We start from the raw sequence: 20,194 nt of genomic DNA on the forward strand, positions 1-20,194 counted from the left end.
TGTGTGCATAACTCTAAAATAAAATAACAACATACTCTCCATTTTCAACATCAGAGCATGATTTTTAGAAAATTAAGAAATAAAGTTTTGATTGACGAAATATCGAAAAGGAACAATAAACAGAAGTGACAAAACCCAAGTTTCAATTAGATCAGAAGTGACCAGGCAAAATAAGTTGTAGACTACAGCAACAAGTCTCTGAGTCATGCATTATGTTATCATTTTCTTGATTTGTATTTGGAGTTAATAATTGGAATTGATAGCAACACCACAAGGTTGCTCCCAATTTTTTTTTTACCATAGTTGCTCACATTACACTTTAAAATTTTTACACTATTTTTATAATTTTAAGTAAAGTTAAGTCTATTTTTATATTTTTAAAATTTGGAGTCATTTTACATCTTTTATAAAAGTTCATTCCATTTTTCTAGATTTTTGAAAATTTAGACATTTTTAGAAAAAATTTGTACCAAAAACTTAATCATTGGTTTCGTTACACTTCTTAAAAAGGGAAAAAGGGAAAGAAAATGGACATTTTTCCAATTTAAATCACAAAATTGGACTAGTAATTAATTTTTAAAGTATATCAAAAAGTATCTCTACATTTCTATTTTTGCAGATCAATTAAAATTTTAAAATTCTCATCGTTGTGGACCTTGATATGATATAATGGTTGGATTTTGACAATGACAAGTTTAAGAACAATATTATGATATACTTACATGTCAATATTATTCTTTTAGAACATTTAAGTAAGATGGGGAATTAACCTTACCTCATAAATGCTTAGTGATCAATTATTTAAAAGCTTCATAATACACATGAAATGGTAGGAAAAAAATGTAAGTTATAAATAAACCATATTTCCCATCTAACCATTGATCCCTAACTATGGTTTATGATACCAAACATAATTGAAAAGACTATACCTAACCATATTCTCTCTACCAAAAATACTTGAATGGAATAACATTAGCTTTATAAAAGAGCACCAACACAATGCATATGACCTAAGAATTAAGTTTTAACACAAGATTGCAGTTACAAACTCATATTCAATGCATCATTCTACAAAAGTTGATTGTCTAAATTGGAAAATATTCCTTGGGCATATATAGCCATTGGGATTGGCTGTATCTTAATTTAGACTTGGGTCCAATTATTTGGGACCATCACACACGATTGTATACTTTGTCATTCATCTTTAGCAATTGAAACCTTCCTATTACCAATTTGGTATATTGGTGTGACACCACCGTCCAACGCCTAGTGATTGGCTTGGCTCAGCCAAGAAAACATCCACTTGAACCAATCTATGGAGATTACATAATCCTCTAGTTACAATTGATGCATACTCTCACTCACACATGCAAGTTGGGTGACTCAAACTATACTAGTTAGAGGTGAAACGTCTTACCAACGGATATATGCTACGTAATCTAGTCAAAGTGTTTATATATATTCATCCCACTTAGTTGAGTCATGATCCTTTTCGAGATGTCCAAACTTAGTTCAGTTATTTCCGTATATGGCAAAAACACTAAACATCTAATTAATGGCCACTCTTAGTTTATTCTCTCTCCTGCAGTACTCTCCTTTATCCCTCTTATTTTATTTTATATTCATTACCTATTTAACACAATTTCTTAATTTCCGTACCTAAAAAAATCATCTCAACTAAATTTTAATTTTCATAACAACTATTTTCAACCATTAGCTAGTCTGTCAATTTAATCTAAAATTAGGTGTTACTAAAGTTTTTAAACAATCTCAACTTACATTTTTGGAAACGAATAATTCATATTTGAGTGTAATTAACCAGTGAGAATAATTGAGGGATTTGCACATGAAATTTTTTTGTAGTAAAAAGGTGGGTTGGGGAAAAGTCATGTCCCACTATATTTAGAAGGGGAGATGGTCCATATCATGCATACATACCTATATTTATGTAAAATCTTATTTTTATTTTATAAGGGGATATTCTTTGTCTTTTCATTCTTACTTCACACCTTTTCTTACATCAATTATATGTTCATCAAATCAAGAAATTAACTCTAATTAAGTGGCTACATTACTCGAATGAAAACTTTTGAACTTTTGTTCCTTTTTTTTTCTCTTTTTATCGAGAACCTTTAATCATTCATACAAATCACGTTCTAATTAAAGAGAAAAATTAAACTTAAGGTCCCACAATATGTATACAATTTTTATTAGATAAGCAAGTGCTTGCCGTGTTATACATACATGCTTACTCAAATAGTAGTAACATTTTTTTTGTTTGAGATATATTATGATTTAATTTAATAAAAACAAATGTTATATTTATAATAACACATTAACAATCATTTTCAATGAGACATTTTCTCATGATATTTTAATGATCATGAGTGGGACATTAATTTGGGGCCGAACTTGGTCGATGTCTCCACATGATTTCACATGACGCACACACTTATGCATTTACACATGATTCTTTTTTTATGTTTAAAATTTATTTTATAATTAAGTTCTAATTAAATTTATTTTTGACAATCACTATCCTACTCTCAAACGGGACATAAGGTAGGATAATGAGCGAAAACCACATAGTAAGTCAATACCTAGGACTATGATTATATGTCCACCTTCCATTTAAGTTTAATCTCTTGAAACATCATCATATTATATAATCGCTAATTAGAAAAGTATAATAGGACGCTAAAATAAATTCTAACATAAACAGTATATTATATAATTGAGCTCTAATTGAAATTTAATTAATAACAATAACTAAATTGTGACAAATTACAATTCAAGCCTTTGACCCATAATTAAGTATCATCTCCGTACATAAAAAAAAAAATACTAGTCTCATATTTATAATTTAGTCTTTCCAACAAATTTAGTCATATTTTATTCATGAAAACTTTCCCACAGTTTCTTCTCTTTCCCTCTCCAATTTTACCTATTTAGTTTTCTTTCTTTAGCTTTATTAATTGCGCATTAATATTTGCATCATCCACAAATGTCATTATTTTTCATTGACCGATAAAGTATTAATTAATAGTCACTATGTCCGTTAATAAAAGACGTATTTTGCCATTTTACAATGTCAGTTAATAAAAGACACATTTATTTTATACTCATTTTTTGAGAGTCAACCTCACACTTCATTAACGCATCATATTAAAATAAATACTAATATAACAGTGAGACTCATATTTCACTAATTTTTTCTTTATCATATCAAACAAAATTTGAAATTCATGCCGAATCAAAATGCATCTTTTATTCATGAAAGTAAGGAGTGATCTGTGACAAATGTTAGTTTTAGGGTTCCACATAAGCCACGTGTCACAATGAAAGATATTGGAAGTATGGACCTTCGAGAATAAAAATCTGGTTGTGTGGAGTACTATAACTAATTCGGTGAAATTCGGCGTGCTAATATGTTAGTTCCTATTTTGGAATTATAGTACAATTGAGAAAAAAAAAAATTGTAGTATTCCTTTTTAACCATCTCTATATAAAAGGATAGCAGATAAAAAACATTGAATGCTTATCAATTCATATTCACACATGATTTCTTCACCACCTTCTGCATTTAATTTGTGTTTTGAGTGGTGGAATTGTCAGTAGCCATGATTCTTTACCAAATGGAATTGCCATATAGATTAGACTGAACAAGAAGGTGATCTCTCCCCACACCATGTGAGGATGTGATCTTGCAATTAGGATATGCACTTTACAAAATTTAACTTCTCAATTTCATTTTCATTGCCGATTGTAGAAAAATATAATACCAACTACAGGTTAATCAAGGTTTTTACTAGTAGTAACTTTGATGTAGTAAAAACATACAAATTTTTAGTTAGTCAATTTCCACAAAACTGGATTTTGTCCAAATTGAATCCAAAACAGGATGCTGGAATGTCCAAAACTATATAATCTTGATCTAGTGCGGCATATCATAGCGTCAAACTAGATCAAAAAGGTGTAAGATATTTACTATACACTAAAATTCGGGCCAACCCACTCGGGTTGCCGGGCTATTTGGGTGCGGGCTATTCGGGTTATGGACTTTTCGGGTTATAAATTTTCAACTCTAACCCTAAACCACCGGGTTTTGGGCTAACCCATCGGGCTATTCGAGCCTAAAAGCTTTGGAAAATAATTTCTTGTATCGAAATTTTCTTCTATAAAATGATTTTAAATTTTAGATACTTTTTTCTTTTTAGTTAGAATCATATAAAATCTTCATATTTTCATAGTATTCTACAATAATACATGGAAAGAAGCATTTCATCTTGATCGACTACAACATAAATTAAAGCTTGTGTTCGTGTCATTATTTTGGCATTATTCGTAACTAATTCTTTGTGAAAATTAAAAATCATATCTTACATGAATCATTATTAAAGTGATAATTAAATATATTAAGATTTTGATGAGTTATTTTTTAACTTTGTCTTGATTGGCTTTGGTGGTGGTGAGACACTAGTGGCAGATAATAGGACGGTGGTGGAACTTGAAAGCTGATATTGTGGGATCGAGTGGAAAAGTATAGAATGAAGATGGAATAAGACTAATGATTATGTAGAAAGCTTGAGAATTCAAAAATAAATAAAAAACGCTAAAACTTAATAATTTTTAATTAAAAGTTGCAACCCATCGGGCTGACCCGCAACCCGTTCGGGCCAACCCGTTTAGCCCGTTTTGTATTCGGGTAATAAAATTACAACCCTAACCCGCTCCTTTTATCGGGTTGTTCGGGCCGGCCCACGGGTTTCGGGTTGAATTGACATCCCTAGTTAGTACTATGACCGGAGTTAACCTATAATTGCGGTATTTTCAAATATTTTATAATAAATATTTGAAAATTAAAAAAATCAATATACCTTGGAATTATAATTAATATTTTACATCAAATTTCCAAAAATAGAGTCTACTATTTTTTAAAATGTTAATTTTCTACAATAATCATTTAAAATTTTATAACAAATTATAGTATTATTAAAATAATTGAATACATGATCTCATCCAGGCCATAGTAGCTAAAGATAGAGGAATCTCTAGCTATTGTCCAATCATTTATATCTCTTTCCATTAAATAGACCTACCCTTTACCTGAAATAATTCCAAGGTAAAAACGAAGAAATTCTGCATGTTATAGGTGGCAGTTTTTCTAGCTGATAACATTAAATATGTAGTATACTATAATAAAAAAAATGTATTTACTTGTTAAAATTAATGTGTGTTTATAATAATACTATTCATTAATTTATTGTGTATTTAATGTACAATACCTTACATTCTAGCTAGCAAGGGAGTAGTAATTTTTAGCATTGATCAAATTCTGATCACATTGATTGGTCACAATATTCTAAAAATAACCAAACAAGATATAGATTTTTTTCCCCTCCAATTATGGGTCTTCTTTTACCAGTAAAAATATTTTTGTTTTACGTACACTTATAATTAGCAGTACATTTTAGGCTTTGAGAAAATTACTTTATTACAATCTGCTATAAATTGTTTCCAGCTATATCTTGCATTGAATTTGAATTGTGCAGACCATCAATAAGATTAATATTTTTGCACTGATAATATATCCGTTAATACTTTAAGACATACTCACATATTGAAATCTAAATAATTAATGTTATATTGTGATTAATGTTGATTTAGTATTTCTTCTACGTTTAATTTGGATTGGGAACAAATTTTAGTTAAGTTAGGATTTAAACAAGGACAAATTAATGAATTGATTTTAGCTTATCATTGTTAAATGTATACAATTTAGGTGGTGATGTTTGCACGCCAAGGTTTAGATGAGTCATATACCTACTACTAATGATTTGGATGATCAGTCAATTGCTAAATTAATGATACGAGGATATCTTCATTAAAAACAATAAGTATATCATAATTAATGTTAGTACTATTCTTAATAATAGTGATACTAATAATAATCTATTTCAAAAAATTGAATTAAAATCAAATTGAATTTGAAGCATTGCCCCCACATTGTTGCAAATTCTGTTTAAATTTTGAACTGCTGCAGTTAAAACCAAACTTTACAATTTGTTGCAAATTAAATTATCTAAAATTTACGACTAATAGTTAATTTATGCGTACTTTACAATTTGTAGTAAATTAAATTATCTAAATTTTACGACTAATAGTTAATTTATGCGTACTTTACAATTTGTAGCAAATTAAATTATCTAAATTTTATGACTAATAGTTAATTTATGCGTTATACTCTATCCGCCCCACAAGAATATACAATCTTTTTTTTAATCCATCCCACAAGAATATGCATTTTCTAAATTTGGAAATTATTTTCTCTCTAATGAGGTGAGACTCATTCCCCACTAACAATACTTTAATTACTTTTTGTTTCTACTTCTCTCCCACTTTATCAATTATATATTAAAACTCGTGTCCAACTAAAAATACATATTTTTTTGGAACGGAACGAGTAACTTATAGTACAAGGTTTTGTGTCACGTCAGATAATCAGTTATCGTAACACTAAAAAAGTCTAACTATCTATAAATTGTATATTATTTCCTAAATCTGTTATACATTTAATATTAGTTCCTAATAAAAGAAATGAACTTCAAATTCATCTCTAAAAAATAAAATATAGTACTAGTAGTATATATTTTAGATCTCTGAACTCAAAAGCATCATTTTATATCTCTGAAAAATCATTAATCACATTTCAATTCTTTGTCCATTTTTTTTTCATTTTACCCTTGAATTCTTTGAGGACATACTTAATCTAAATTTATTAATATTATAATAATTCAAATCTAACATATACAGTTATTTATCCAATTTCAATTTATACAAAAAATTAATGTGCATCTATTTATATAAGTACACACATTACAATTTTTAGAAAATATTACAGCATATATTTATATATTTCAGGCTCGAGAAGGGAAAAGATAAACGTACAAAATTTCTACATACATAATACCCTTACCTTTTAAATAGGACAAAATCAGTTTTATTTCAATTATTTTTGTTATTAATTATATTGTTTATTTACTAAATTATCCCTATTATAAATCTACCTATAACAAATTAATTATTCAATCTTATGAACGTACAAATTAAAATCTTGAAGCAATGGAATGGGAAATGATGTTTTGTAATTTTATATTATATCCGTATTTTATTTTTAATTAAATTTCTAAGTTGTTTATATACCTTATTAATTACTCCTACATTCATAAAACAATTTATTTGTTTATAAGAGTACTAATTTTGGAACGTTAACTATATACGTTTACTTTCAAAAATAAAAATTGTAAATATATCTTAATTTCCAAAATACATGGAGTAGTATTTCAATAAGGTATATACCTTTACTTTTCAAATTTCAATTTATTTTTAAAAAGATAGTAAAATATTAGTTATATATATAAAATGTTAATTAAATGAATTAAAAAAGTATTTGATTATTTTTTTATCGGGGTTCAAAGTAAAGTTCCAAAAAAAAAGAATTCAAATAATTTTAAATTTGATACATATTATATATTATTTATTAATGAAGTTTACAATTTTGATTTTAAGAATTTTATAATTTTGATTTAATTCTTTACATTTTTCTTTTATGTAAATTCATAATTTTTAGGACATTACGTTAACCTCAACTAAAAAAATTTATCAACATTCTTAATTCATCTATCAAATTATCTTAAGATATATAGTTAATATTTCAATTTTTGTTATTCTTAACCCAATTCAATATAACATGTAACAAGCTAAAATTTAATATAAAATATATTAATACTAATTGAGGTTATGATTATTATATTTAAGAATTTCATACTTTTGATAGTCATTTTTTATTTTTCAAATTTTAATTTCTTTGAATTCTAAATTTTCAAATGTTGCAATTGTACCCAAAAAAAAATCACATATTCTTAATTCGTCTCTTCCATATTAATTTAAAGCTATATGTTAATATTTTATCTTTTACTTTATAAAATATTATAGATCCTAGCTCAATTCACTACTCTATCATGCAGCAAACTGAAATTTAAGATATATTAATATTTAATACTTACTATTTGATTTTAAGAATTTTAATTTTAACTCTTTACTTTCAAATTTTTCATTTTTCAACTTCTTAATTTTTACAAAACGTTGAACCTCAGTCGAAAATATGTTCTTAACTCTTCTATTTAATATTTTCTCTTTTTTTTTATAAAGTATTAGGTTAGTATTAGGTTTCTTAGTTCAATTTACTATAATATGCAAAAAAAATTAAAATTTAATACTACTAACTGAGTTTACAATTTTAATTTTTTTAAAATTTTGTGATTCTGATTTGAATACGTTACTTTCCAAAAGATTAATTTCTACAAATTATCAATTTTTGAAACGTTACAGTCGAACATCGATAAAAAAAAACCATATGTTCATAACTCATCTATTTAATATAGTATTTTAAAGTTATATAGTTAGTATTTTAACTTTTTCTTCATAAAATATTAGAGTTCAAACTCGAACTACTATATGAAGTAACACATTAAAATTTGAGATATGTTATTGAAATCCTAATTGAATATACCATTCTATTTTAAATATTTTCATACACTTTCATGTTATACCTTTATCTTTTAAAATTTTAATTTCATTAAATTATTAATATTTGGGATGCTATAGTTGAACCCTGATAAAAAAAAAAATCATATATTTTAACTCTTTTAATTTATATTTGAAGCTAAGTATTTAATTATTTATCCTATAATTACTATCCCATACTAAATAAACCATACCCTGGCTATTTCTGACTTTATTTAATTTTAATACTTTATTTTTCAATTTTAATATTATTCAATTCTTATTTTTTAGAATTTTACAGGCAAATTCTGTTAGAAAATAATTACATGTTCCTAACTTGTCCAATTATTATTTTAAAAATAAATATTAAATATCTTTTTATTTAAATACCTTAGCTCAATTTACTTGACATTCCAAATTTCAGTTTTCTAACTAAACTCTTAATTTTTGGCATAGCTTTAATATTTTAAATTTATATTTTTAATATTTCTCTGTTTCTTTGTAAAAATATTAGACTTCCTAACTCATTTTAGTTTATCATAGAAGAAATTAAAATTGGAAAATTATGATTTAAAGATACCAACAATTGAGTTTACAATTTTGATTTAAGAATTTCATAATTTTGTTTTAACTTTTCACTTTCCAAATTTTTAGCTCCATTAAATTCTTAAATTTAAGAACGTTACAGTGAAATTTTGATAAAATAATAATAACATGTTCCGGACTTATGCATTTAATATTTTAAAGCTATATAGAGTATTTTATAATTTGCCTCCACTCATCCTAAGGTAAGTGACATATTTTTTTGCAAGTGTTTTGAAAAATTAATATAAGTAGTTAAATGATGAAAAAACAAAGTAAGTGAGAGAATAATGTACTTTAGTTATTTATTATCATTTTCTCAAAATACACGTGAGGAAAAGAATTATACTCCTTCTGTTCCATACTACTCACACTTTTCACTTTAACAGCGTAAATTTGAACACGAGTAATTAGTGTAATTTAATTAAAATTTTAAGTGCAATAAGACAACATTTGATAAAGAAAACACGAACTAACTCGAATATCTTAATTAAATACCATAATTTTTTTTAACTAAAATATAAATAGTGCAAGTAGTTTGGGGACAGTCTGAAAATGAAATGTGCAAGTAGCATGGGACGGAGGGAGTATCACTTACTAGAGATGGAGGGAATAAATGAAAATTTGATAGTGTATGAATATTGATTGAGTTTTCGATTTTGATTATAAGAATTATAGTACTCCGTATAATTTTTAATTTTTTGGACTGATTTTAATATTTTAAAGCTATATCAACAATATTTTTTTCTTTTTCTCTGTACAACTATATGACTAACATTTAATTGACGGAAATGCTTTGAAGGAATCTATTTGTAAGATTCATAATGATTTGCATTTGATTTAGATATAATTAAATAGATATACATTAGAAAAGCAAATCTTTTTCCAAATCTATAATCTTTAATTTGAAAATTTAAATTTATCGGATGTATTATATTAAAGGACAGATATGTAATATAGTAATCTACTTTAAAATAATTAAAAATAATAAACTGATTTTGAAGTGAAAATACCTAAAATATCCAATTATGTATGTAGAAATTCTCTACGTTTACACTGCTCTTCAGAGAATATCGTGTACAACCACAACTTTTACAAAACATAGAAATTGTTCAGTCTAATATTAGTTATATTACTAACCGAATAAAGTTTTTAGCAAAAGAAGTTATGCTAAAAGACAATAGAGGATCTGATAGGGATATAACAATATTAGGTGCAATGTTCTGTTTTTATTTTATTTATATATAACGGCCTCAGTTTATTATTCACATGAACCAAGTAGGTACATATAAAATTATCTTCACTACACACATTTTATTTCTTAATAAAATAACTATTCGAAAAAATACTTAAACTAACTCACACATTTTACACCCAAAAGAAACTTCCATAAAACACATTATTTACACAATTAAGATCTAAAAACATAAAATGATTCAATGATCTAAAAATATAGTTATGCATGTTTTTCCACATATAGTCCAAATTGCTTTAAATTTTCACCAGAAATTCAACATTAGTCAGTAGAAAATACAGTTTTTCAGGCATACACACAAAAATACACATAGTAAAAAACATACATGCATGCCACGTACCCAAAATACATACATTATACATATATTACAAATTTACATATATAGAGCTTTGGCCGGTTTGGATAAGGACGTTCTGTTTCATAAACCGCAGCAAAAAAGTTGTTTCAAATTGGCTCTATATATATCACCCCTCATCAAAACAAACTCTCATTATCTATTCTTCAATTCCATTTTAACATATTTTTCCTCTCTAAAATATGAGTCAAGCCAAAGCCTTGCATTTGGTGTTTGGAGTTCTTGGTAACATTTATTTCTTCTTAATTCCATTTTTTTTTGCTTTAATAATTTTGCTTGATTAATTTCTGTTTTTTGTTTTAGGAAATGCTACTGGTTTGTTTTTGTTTCTCTCACCCTCGTGAGTACTAAATTCTCATCACATTTTTATTCATTTATTATGAATTTTATTATATTGTGTTAGTTAATTTTGGGGAAATTATTACTATAAATGTAGGGTTACTTTCAAGAGGATCATCATGAACAAATCAACTGAGCAATTCTCAGGCGTACCATATGTTATGACATTGCTCAATTGTTTACTTGCAGCTTGGTATGTACAGTAGTACTTATTTTTTATTTAATTTTAAATTCCAATTTTTTTTAAAAAAAAATGCATAGTACTTACCATTTTTTTGAATTCTCTATTTTTGAGTTATATAGTAAATATTTGTGACATGTACAAAAATGCAGGTATGGGTTGCCTTTCATATCACCAAACAACTATTTGGTTTCAGCAATAAATGGGACAGGAATAGTGATTGAGTCAATTTATGTCCTAATATTTCTTGTATATGCTCCTAAGAAGGAGAAAAGAAGAATCATGGCTCTTCTCTTTGTGATTCTTGCAATATTTTCCACTGTTGCTTTGGTCTCTATTTTTGCCCTCAAACAGGAGAAGAAAAGGCAGTTGTTTTGTGGTTTTGCTGCCACTATTTTCTCCATCATAATGTATGCTTCTCCTCTCTCAGTCATGGTATGTATCATCCTTCTATTTCTCTTGATTAAATTCAATATGTTTTTCTTTTTCATATAATTGAATTAATGAAATTTTTTTGGATGAGCAGAGAATGGTAATCAAAACCAAAAGTGTAGAATATATGCCATTTCTCTTGTCACTGTTTGTCTTCCTATGTGGTACTTCATGGTTCATTTATGGCCTCATTGGTAACGACAAGTTTCTCTATGTGAGTACATTTTCTTCTACTTCTTTTAAGAATAATTCTATGTTTTCATGTTGAAATTAGTCATTAGTTGAAAGTGTAGGGCCCACAATTGCTTTTGAACCGATTTTTTTTCTACCGTTTCTCCACTTATAAACCAAATTGAGTCATATAACCAGTGATTCTGATTTAACCATACATACTCACCTAAAAGTATAGGGTAGATTGAATATATAAATAATAGAATTGTCAAGTTGGGCCATTGGGCCAGAATTATTCAAGCCATTGGAACCGAAAATAAGTTTGATTATACAAAACAACTCGAGGTCGGGTCGAGCTAGCCCAAATTTGTTCCCAATCAGGTTCAAAGCCCATTTCCTCGACCGGCTTCCACTTTTGATAGCTCTAATAAACAGTTATTTTTAGTTAAGTATGATAATAATCTGATAAATTTTCAAAAATAAATGTTGATACTGATGCAATTTATTTGCATATTAATATATTGCAGATTCCTAATGGATTTGGGTGTTTTTTGGGAGCAATGCAATTGACTTTGTATGGCATCTACCGCAAGAACAAAGATGAAGTCAAGAAGCCCACAATGGATGAGAATTTAGAAATGGGCCTTGCAGATTCTCACCAGCCCAAGCAGCCAACCCATGCCAAAAATGGCCAGCCTTAACCTTTCAATTTAAAAAGAAAAAAAAAAACAGGGGGATGAGAAAAAAGATAAATCCCCACTTATTATTATAGGGGGTTTAATTAGTATGGGTTTCTCATTGGTAGAAATGAACGTAATAGTTTCACACCAATTTGAGTTAACAAGTGTGTTCTTGTTAACCATGTTAGAGGACTTTTATTGGTATCTTGGTTTCAAGATATGTAATTCCAGCGCTATGTAATATTTATATGTATGGTAATGATCACAAGCTTATTACACATATAAATTTCACAATTAATCTACGTTAAATTTTTTATAAATTTCTAAAATTAAAAACCGTATGAATTATTTATTGGTAAAAGACTACTCCACTAAACTTGTTTAAATTGGGCCGCTTTGTGTGGGCCTTATTGATGCGGTCCATTAGTATTTATTTTGGTAAATAACCTAAATTTATAATTTCAATTTGTTCCTTTACGCTTTAATACAATTAAGGTCTTATATCCAAAAACATATCTAGTTATTACACAGACAAGAGAAATAATACTTACTATTACTTAAAATGAGCGTGACTTTCCAAATTAGTATTTATTTAAATGAGCGGCTTTTTTTGTGTAAGTCTGTGTTTTAATTTTGGAGAGACAAGTAATTCAACAAGAAAATATTGAAGTAATTAACTGTTGGAACAATAAAAAGAGAAAAATAGAAATCGTCGACGGTGGGAGAGAGAAGACCGATTTGGGGTTTTTTTCTTCTTCCTATTTTGTGCAATTTGGAGACAATTGAGAGAGAAGCATCGATAAGTGGAGGGAGTATATGTGGGCTGCTCCATTTTATCATATTAATTGGGCCAACATATTAAGAAAAGAGGGGCTGAAGTTGGGGTCCTCTATTATCTTGGGAGATTTGGGCTTATGAACTAATTAAGCTACTTAGGCCAGGTTAAGTGTTTTGGGCCAGCCAGTATAATCAACGTCATGGGCCAAAATAAATCGCAGTTGGGCCTGACGCGAGATGACACTGATCCATGCCACTTTTGATAGCTCTAATATACAGTTATTTTAGTTAAACGTATAATAATCTGATAAATTTTCAAAAACAAATGTTGATACTGGTGCAATTTATTTGGACATAAATATTTTGCAGATTTCTAATGGATTTGGGAGTTTTTTGGGAGCAATACAATTGATTTTGTATGGCATCTAGTCATCTACTATAAGAACAAAGATGAAGTCGAGAAGCCCATAATCGATGGGAATTTAGAAATGGGCCTTTCAGATTCTCACCAACCCAAGCAGCCAGCCTTAACATTTCAATAAATAGAAGGAAAAAAAAACAGGAGGATGAGAAAAAGATAAATCCCACTTATCATCATAGAAATGAATGTAATAGTGGTATTTATCTTTTTCTTATAATCTTAAAAAACAGGAGGATGAGAAAAAGATAAATCCCACTCTAATTGGGCCGCTTTGAATAGGTCTTATAGATCCGGTCCATTAGAAGTTTATAGGATTATTTATTTTTGTAAATAACCTAAATTTATAATTACAATTTGTAACTTTTTGCTTTGATTAAGGTCTTATGTTGAAGAACAATACTTCCTCTACCTCATATTACTTGCACTTTCCTATTTCGACTCATCCCAAACTACTTACACTATTTTTATTTTAAGTAAGAATTCAGGTATTTAGTTAATATATTAAAATTAATTAAGTGTTCTATTATTAAGTGAACTCTAGTTACATTTAAATACTAATTTAATATACTAAAATATCAATTTCAAATTTTGTGTAAGTCTGTGTTATATTTTTGGAGACAAAAGAAATTCAACAAGAAAATATTGAAGTAATTAATTGTTGGAACAATAAAAAAAATAAAATAGCATTCGTTGGAAGGAAATGGTACATAGCATTTGCATATATGAAAAGAAAGTAAAACGGTCCCGGCGGAGTTAATCTCACCGCTGCAATAAATACGGTGGTTACCTAAACCCCAAGGCAATATTATTTAATTATTTATTTGGTACTTCACTTTTGTTAAACTAACTAGCGATAAGCATATTAGTTATGTATCCAACCATTTAAATGTCGCAATACAACAATGGACTTCAGCAAATATATTTTTCTACAATAAGATGTCATTTTTAATGAATGTTGAATTGATTTTTAAAACTTATCTTATTATTCTTTACATTGAAATTCAGCGATGCATGGCTAAATTGGAACGGTTGGTTTAGCCAGAAATCTTCTGATTGGCGATTTCAAAATTATGACCAGAACAATTAAAAACATGTTGAAACAGAAATGGCTACGCTGTCTAGGCGATCCGGTTACTATGTCGTAAATATCGAAGCACAAATATCCAATTATGTTAGAAGTTGGATAAAATCGGGAAAAGCCGGAGAAAATTTGAGAAGAAAAAACTTGTAAAAATATCATGTATGAACCATCAATTTTGAATCAAAACCGGAACATGTGCGAAACCGGATTCAACGCTTTCAAACTGGCAAGAGTTAAGAGCTCGGGTTTTTAATAAATGAGGTTTTTTTTTCACTTCTTATTGATAAATGAAGTTGGGCATATATACTTTGCTCCAACTTTTATTCTACATATAATATTAGTAATGGATAGAACCACTATAACAAAAAACCAAAAAAAAAAAAAAACTGGCTAACGATTTTTTTTTTAGTCGATTAAGGACGTTAATTCGTTTTTATTAAAATATATCACCTATTCTGTAAAAATCGTCTTCATTTTTGATGTCCCACTTAAAATAAAGGGATGCAAATGAAAGTGATACAAAAAATAAAAAGTTAAGGCGTAGTGGACAAATGATTTAAGAACACTATTCTTTGCGTCCTAAACTTTAGTATTTTTAAAAAAAATTCCAACACGAGTACTTGTGTCTTTAATTTTGTGTCCTTATATGACGAGTTTGTTATAGTGAACGAACGAAACCTTTAAAGTCGGAACTACTGAATGAGTGATCGACAACTGCTCAAAAGATTGAATATAATAGAATTTTCCGATACTCTGTGATCGACGGCGCACTCCATCCATCCATGTATTATCAGTATCACTAGGCTTATTTTGGCCTAATAATTTAACATTGTATGTACAATTATGTTATGTATATTACATATCGTGATATCGTGGTATATAGAAAATCACATATATTTGTAATGCGTACTATCAAGGACCAAGTCAAACAAAATTTATCATAAAATTCGAAGTGGCGTCATTGCATTTCTCACGTGATTGATATTGCAACTTATTGATACCTAATTAAATTATTCACTCATCATCATCAATTCATCATCTATCATAAATGTTTGTTACAATCTGCGGCTGAGTTGCTGAGTATCTCTCTCTTTCTCTACACACAAATACTAATTTCTGCATGAGAGATTCGATAAGGACCATGTAAACAAGCCCTTATCTTAACGGCAATGTAATGTATACGTTGAAAACCTTGATTCATTTTATATTTCTTTAACATAAATTATTGATAATGTCTGCTGATTGCGATCGGAACAATGATCTTGATTGTTTTGTTGCACCCAGTAGCATATTCAGGAAACGAAATTTATGGGGTTAGACACTGAAGATCGTCACTAGACACTAATTACAATAGTATGCTATGAGTTTCATTATCAAGCTAATTAATAATGTTGATGTAGAGATGTTAATACATTGTGAAGTTTCAATTGGACTTTTTATTTTTAAAAAAAGATTTTAATGGATAATATATTAATTATTGGGGTGATTTGTATTTTGGTTAGAATTTGGATGTTTTCATGAAGTGGGGTTGCTCACTCTTTACGTATTGCTTTGCAATTATTCTTGTTGCTCTTTTCCCTCTCCATGGCTATTAATTAATTATAGAATAAACACTCAATTAGTGATAGAAATTTACAATTATAATACCACTATACTGTCACTCTCCTTATGCACGGATTTGTACAATTTTGTAAATTAGAAACATTTCACTAATAATCATATACTGAATTTTATTAGAAATAATAGCATGTTAATTAGAAATATATAGTAGCATATAATTATTGAATTTTGATCAAATTTTGATTTTGCCTAATACCTAACAATTATTGAACAATCAGTTTTATCTGATTCTGCTAACTAGACTCTCATAAGTCATATCCAAATCATGTTCAATTAATCACGTGAAATTTAAGACATTAAAAGCAACACCATTTTGATAAGACAAGTGCAATTTATAGAAAATGAAGGAGGTTTTTAATTTTATTTTGAAGTAAATAGGAAAAATGTTACTTTTAATGATTATAGAGCTACAAGACATTTGCTAGACACATCTTGTTACCATATTCGAAGATGATAAAAAAATACTTTAAAAAGTTTGATTTAAAGGATCAACCATTTTATAAAGTTTGTGGTTAGAGAATTAAAAGCAACCATTAATCGCATTCCAAAAGTTGTGGATGTTTCTAGTGAAACATCGAGAGATCCAACCTAATTTCATTTTATGTAGTGAACCAATTATTTCACTACTTAACTCATCTTAGCGGCAAATTCGATCTAAATTTAAGGGAAATTGTAGGAAAATCATGAATTTTTGCTCTAATTCTGCTGCACATTCGATCTAAATTTAAGGGAAATTATAGGAAAATTTGTAAAGTTACTCTAATTCCGGTATGTCATACAATTTCAAAAATCAGTCAAGTGAAATTTAGATTTGGTCGCAAGACGAAAAAAAAATGTCTACTGTAGTACTATATATGTATTTCCGCATCAACGACATTGTTTTCTATATGAATAGACAACATCATTAAACTCACTGGAGATGACGATCACATATGATTTCCCATATATCATATCAGATAATTTTATCAAAAATTATTTGGCATGAAATGATCGTGAATAAATCCAAACTCCAGGATTGTTCGACAAAACAGATCAGAATTTAACCAAACTTCATATTACATCGTGTTTCGTCTATCGTTCACTTGTGAGTATAATGTGAAATGATTTGAGCTTTAAATAAACTATTAACTTACTATTTTCTTGATAAAAGATAAAAAATATTCTTTTAACACAAGCAAAATTGTGAGTACAAAAGCTGTATTATAAGTAGAATCTCAAAATATGGCTGCCCAAAACTGAAACAATACGTTTCACCAAAAAAATAAGTGTATTGTATTTAAATGTAGCAAGTTGATAAGTATAGTTCAACAATCTGATAAATGCTGAGTCATTACACACACAACACACACTAATTTGTGCACCAAAATTAGATAGATGAAGAGTGAAGAGCCCTTATGTTGAGGGCAATTCAATGAAGGTGTAGTTAATGTTTAAATCCTTAATTCGAATCTCCCTCTTCCCATATTTATTCTTTATAAATTATACGTCTCTTGATTGTGATTCCATTGATCAACTTACATATTGTCGCTAAGCGCATTTATTTTTAAGAATTGGCCTAAACAGATAAAATAATATTCTATTAGTTCACAATCAATAATATTCATATTTTTCTACTTTGGTATTTCCACAAAAATTAGTTTGTATATTATACTTTTTTGTGTAATTTGCATGTTATTTTACATAGGTAAAATTTAATCGGACAACTCAAATGACTGCATATATATTTCCTTCGTCGATGAAATTAAAAAGAAAGAAATAAATTTTAATAGCATTCGCAATGCAGACCTAGTATTTCAACCACAGCCTCATTTTGCAGATGTTATGTCAACTTTGTTTTTATTTCAGTCACAATACTTGACTACTTGCAATGTATTGAGCCTCATTTCAATCATATTTTTATCCACGACTAAAAATATCCCATTTTTAAAATAAATGATAAAAAAATAATTAAAGCAAAATAAATCCTGTGTGATGTGCATGATAATATGAATATAAGTACATAATTTTGCACATCTCTTTTGTAAATAAATGGCAATATATTTTTGTAGTATACTAAACTTTTATGGTTAATTTCAAATACATACAATCTCTTTCCGTATGAAAAGACACATTTTTATTAGGGTAGTGATAAATGTACATAATTTTACGTACATAATCGAACTTTTTTTAACATATGACATTGAAATCGATTTATAAATATTAATTGATTTAAAACAAATTTCATACTAATCATTTTACAACAATTTTTAAAAAATTAAAATTTTAAGTTAAATAATTTGTATATTTTAGAAAAAATATTTTTTATACTATTATATAATTAATTTGAATCAAGCTCAAAATCATGTTACAATTTAACTCAAAGTTTTTATATCATTTCTTTTTTATTGCTACACAATAATATACTTAACAAATAACAAAACTAATTTTAAATTAAATTCAATCAAATTTAAAAATTAGAAATGTACTTGTACAATTTATATACACTTATCTTTATTCTATTATAAATAGAAAGTGACAGTGCATGTTTTCACAGATGGTCAGAATGAAAAATATAGCAATATTTACGGTGAAGTTTGGAAGTACTATTTCAATAGAAATAAAATGCACTTAGCCTATTACGTATGTGAATTGGCATCTAATCTAAGAAGAATATCATCACCAACTTATATATGTATGTGACAAGAGTGTAGCCAATATACCTTAAATTCAATGGATGTGCATGCACCATTTCTCTAGCAAGAAACTAATAATTAAATATCTCAATAGAATAAATAAAGACACAATTATTAGTGGTGCAACTTTAATTCTTCTTATATTCGACTCAACCAAATTAAAACCACCAAAACATGTATAAATAAATCACTTTTAAACATTAGATAATGAATTATAAGCAAGTGTTTTCACCTTCTCATAATTACAAGAATTTTATCTAGAGAAATAGTAGTATGAGATTAATTCGTTGTAAAATGAAGTTTATAAAATATAGTGTGATTTTATTTAGACTTCAGTTGAATAAAGGTTGTTACCAATAGAATCTGTTGGGTGTCATGTAGTGTAAGTTTCAACGTGGTGATATATCATATTAGAAATAAATAAAAAGTAACCATCAATTCACAATATTTTCATATCTCTTCAATTTAGAATACAAAATGATTGCAGCTAAATTTGTGTGTGTTGTTTATTACGACACACATTTTGGTCTCTCTCCTATTTTGGATCTTTTCACTAGACTGGTATCTGATACCATCTATCTTTTTGGGACTTCCGAGTGGATATGTTCTCATTTCCCCAAACTATCATTCTTCAAAAAAATTTATATTTCCTCAAAAAATTTAAAATATGAGTAATAATAATAAGATTTCAATTCTTTTAGTTCAATATTAGAAGAGGGTTACATGATATGTAATAGTATAAGGAAAATTGTACAAATGGGATAGAAAAAATTCAGCAAAAAGTTAATCTTTCATCCCATTATATATATAAAATTATACTAGTACTATAACTCTATAGATCAGAGGTGGAAGAAGAAAAAAAATTGAGAAAACCATATAATCTTATTTCATTTCACGGATTTCACTATTTTCTCTTTTTTCCTTAGAAATTAACTGCAATTAGCTCCTTAGATTGGTTTCAATTTTGAAAATCCTCATATTGTTATAATTATTTATTGTAATCTCTAAAATCATATATCCAACATACAAATAAGATCTATTAAATCCAAAACTCGAATTGTTG

General features: G+C 27.7%; 1 protein-coding gene across 1 annotated transcript; it reads left to right on the forward strand.

Annotated features, from left to right (window-relative positions):
• Positions 1 to 10,867: 10,867 nt before the first annotated feature.
• LOC125207833 (bidirectional sugar transporter SWEET1-like) lies at positions 10,868 to 12,840 on the forward strand. Its single transcript, XM_048107332.1, has 6 exons — positions 10,868 to 10,982; positions 11,061 to 11,097; positions 11,194 to 11,289; positions 11,430 to 11,712; positions 11,804 to 11,923; positions 12,408 to 12,840. Exons 1-6 carry the CDS (start codon positions 10,940 to 10,942, stop codon positions 12,579 to 12,581), a joined length of 753 nt encoding a protein of 250 aa, XP_047963289.1. The 5' UTR covers positions 10,868 to 10,939; the 3' UTR covers positions 12,582 to 12,840.
• Positions 12,841 to 20,194: the final 7,354 nt, after the last annotated feature.

The sequence above is a fragment of the Salvia hispanica genome, chromosome 2, assembly GCF_023119035.1.
Source record: "Salvia hispanica cultivar TCC Black 2014 chromosome 2, UniMelb_Shisp_WGS_1.0, whole genome shotgun sequence".
NCBI classification, from domain to species: Eukaryota; Viridiplantae; Streptophyta; class Magnoliopsida; order Lamiales; family Lamiaceae; genus Salvia; species Salvia hispanica.

Coding starts and splice junctions, on each gene's coding strand:
- LOC125207833 (XM_048107332.1), top strand. CDS start 10,940: ATGAGTCAAGCCAAAGCCTTGCATTTGGTGTTTGGAGTTCTTG. Junction 11,290..11,429: donor AATTGTTTACTTGCAGCTTG/GTATGTACAGTA, acceptor ACAAAAATGCAG/GTATGGGTTGCCTTTCATAT. Junction 11,924..12,407: donor GTAACGACAAGTTTCTCTAT/GTGAGTACATTT, acceptor AATATATTGCAG/ATTCCTAATGGATTTGGGTG.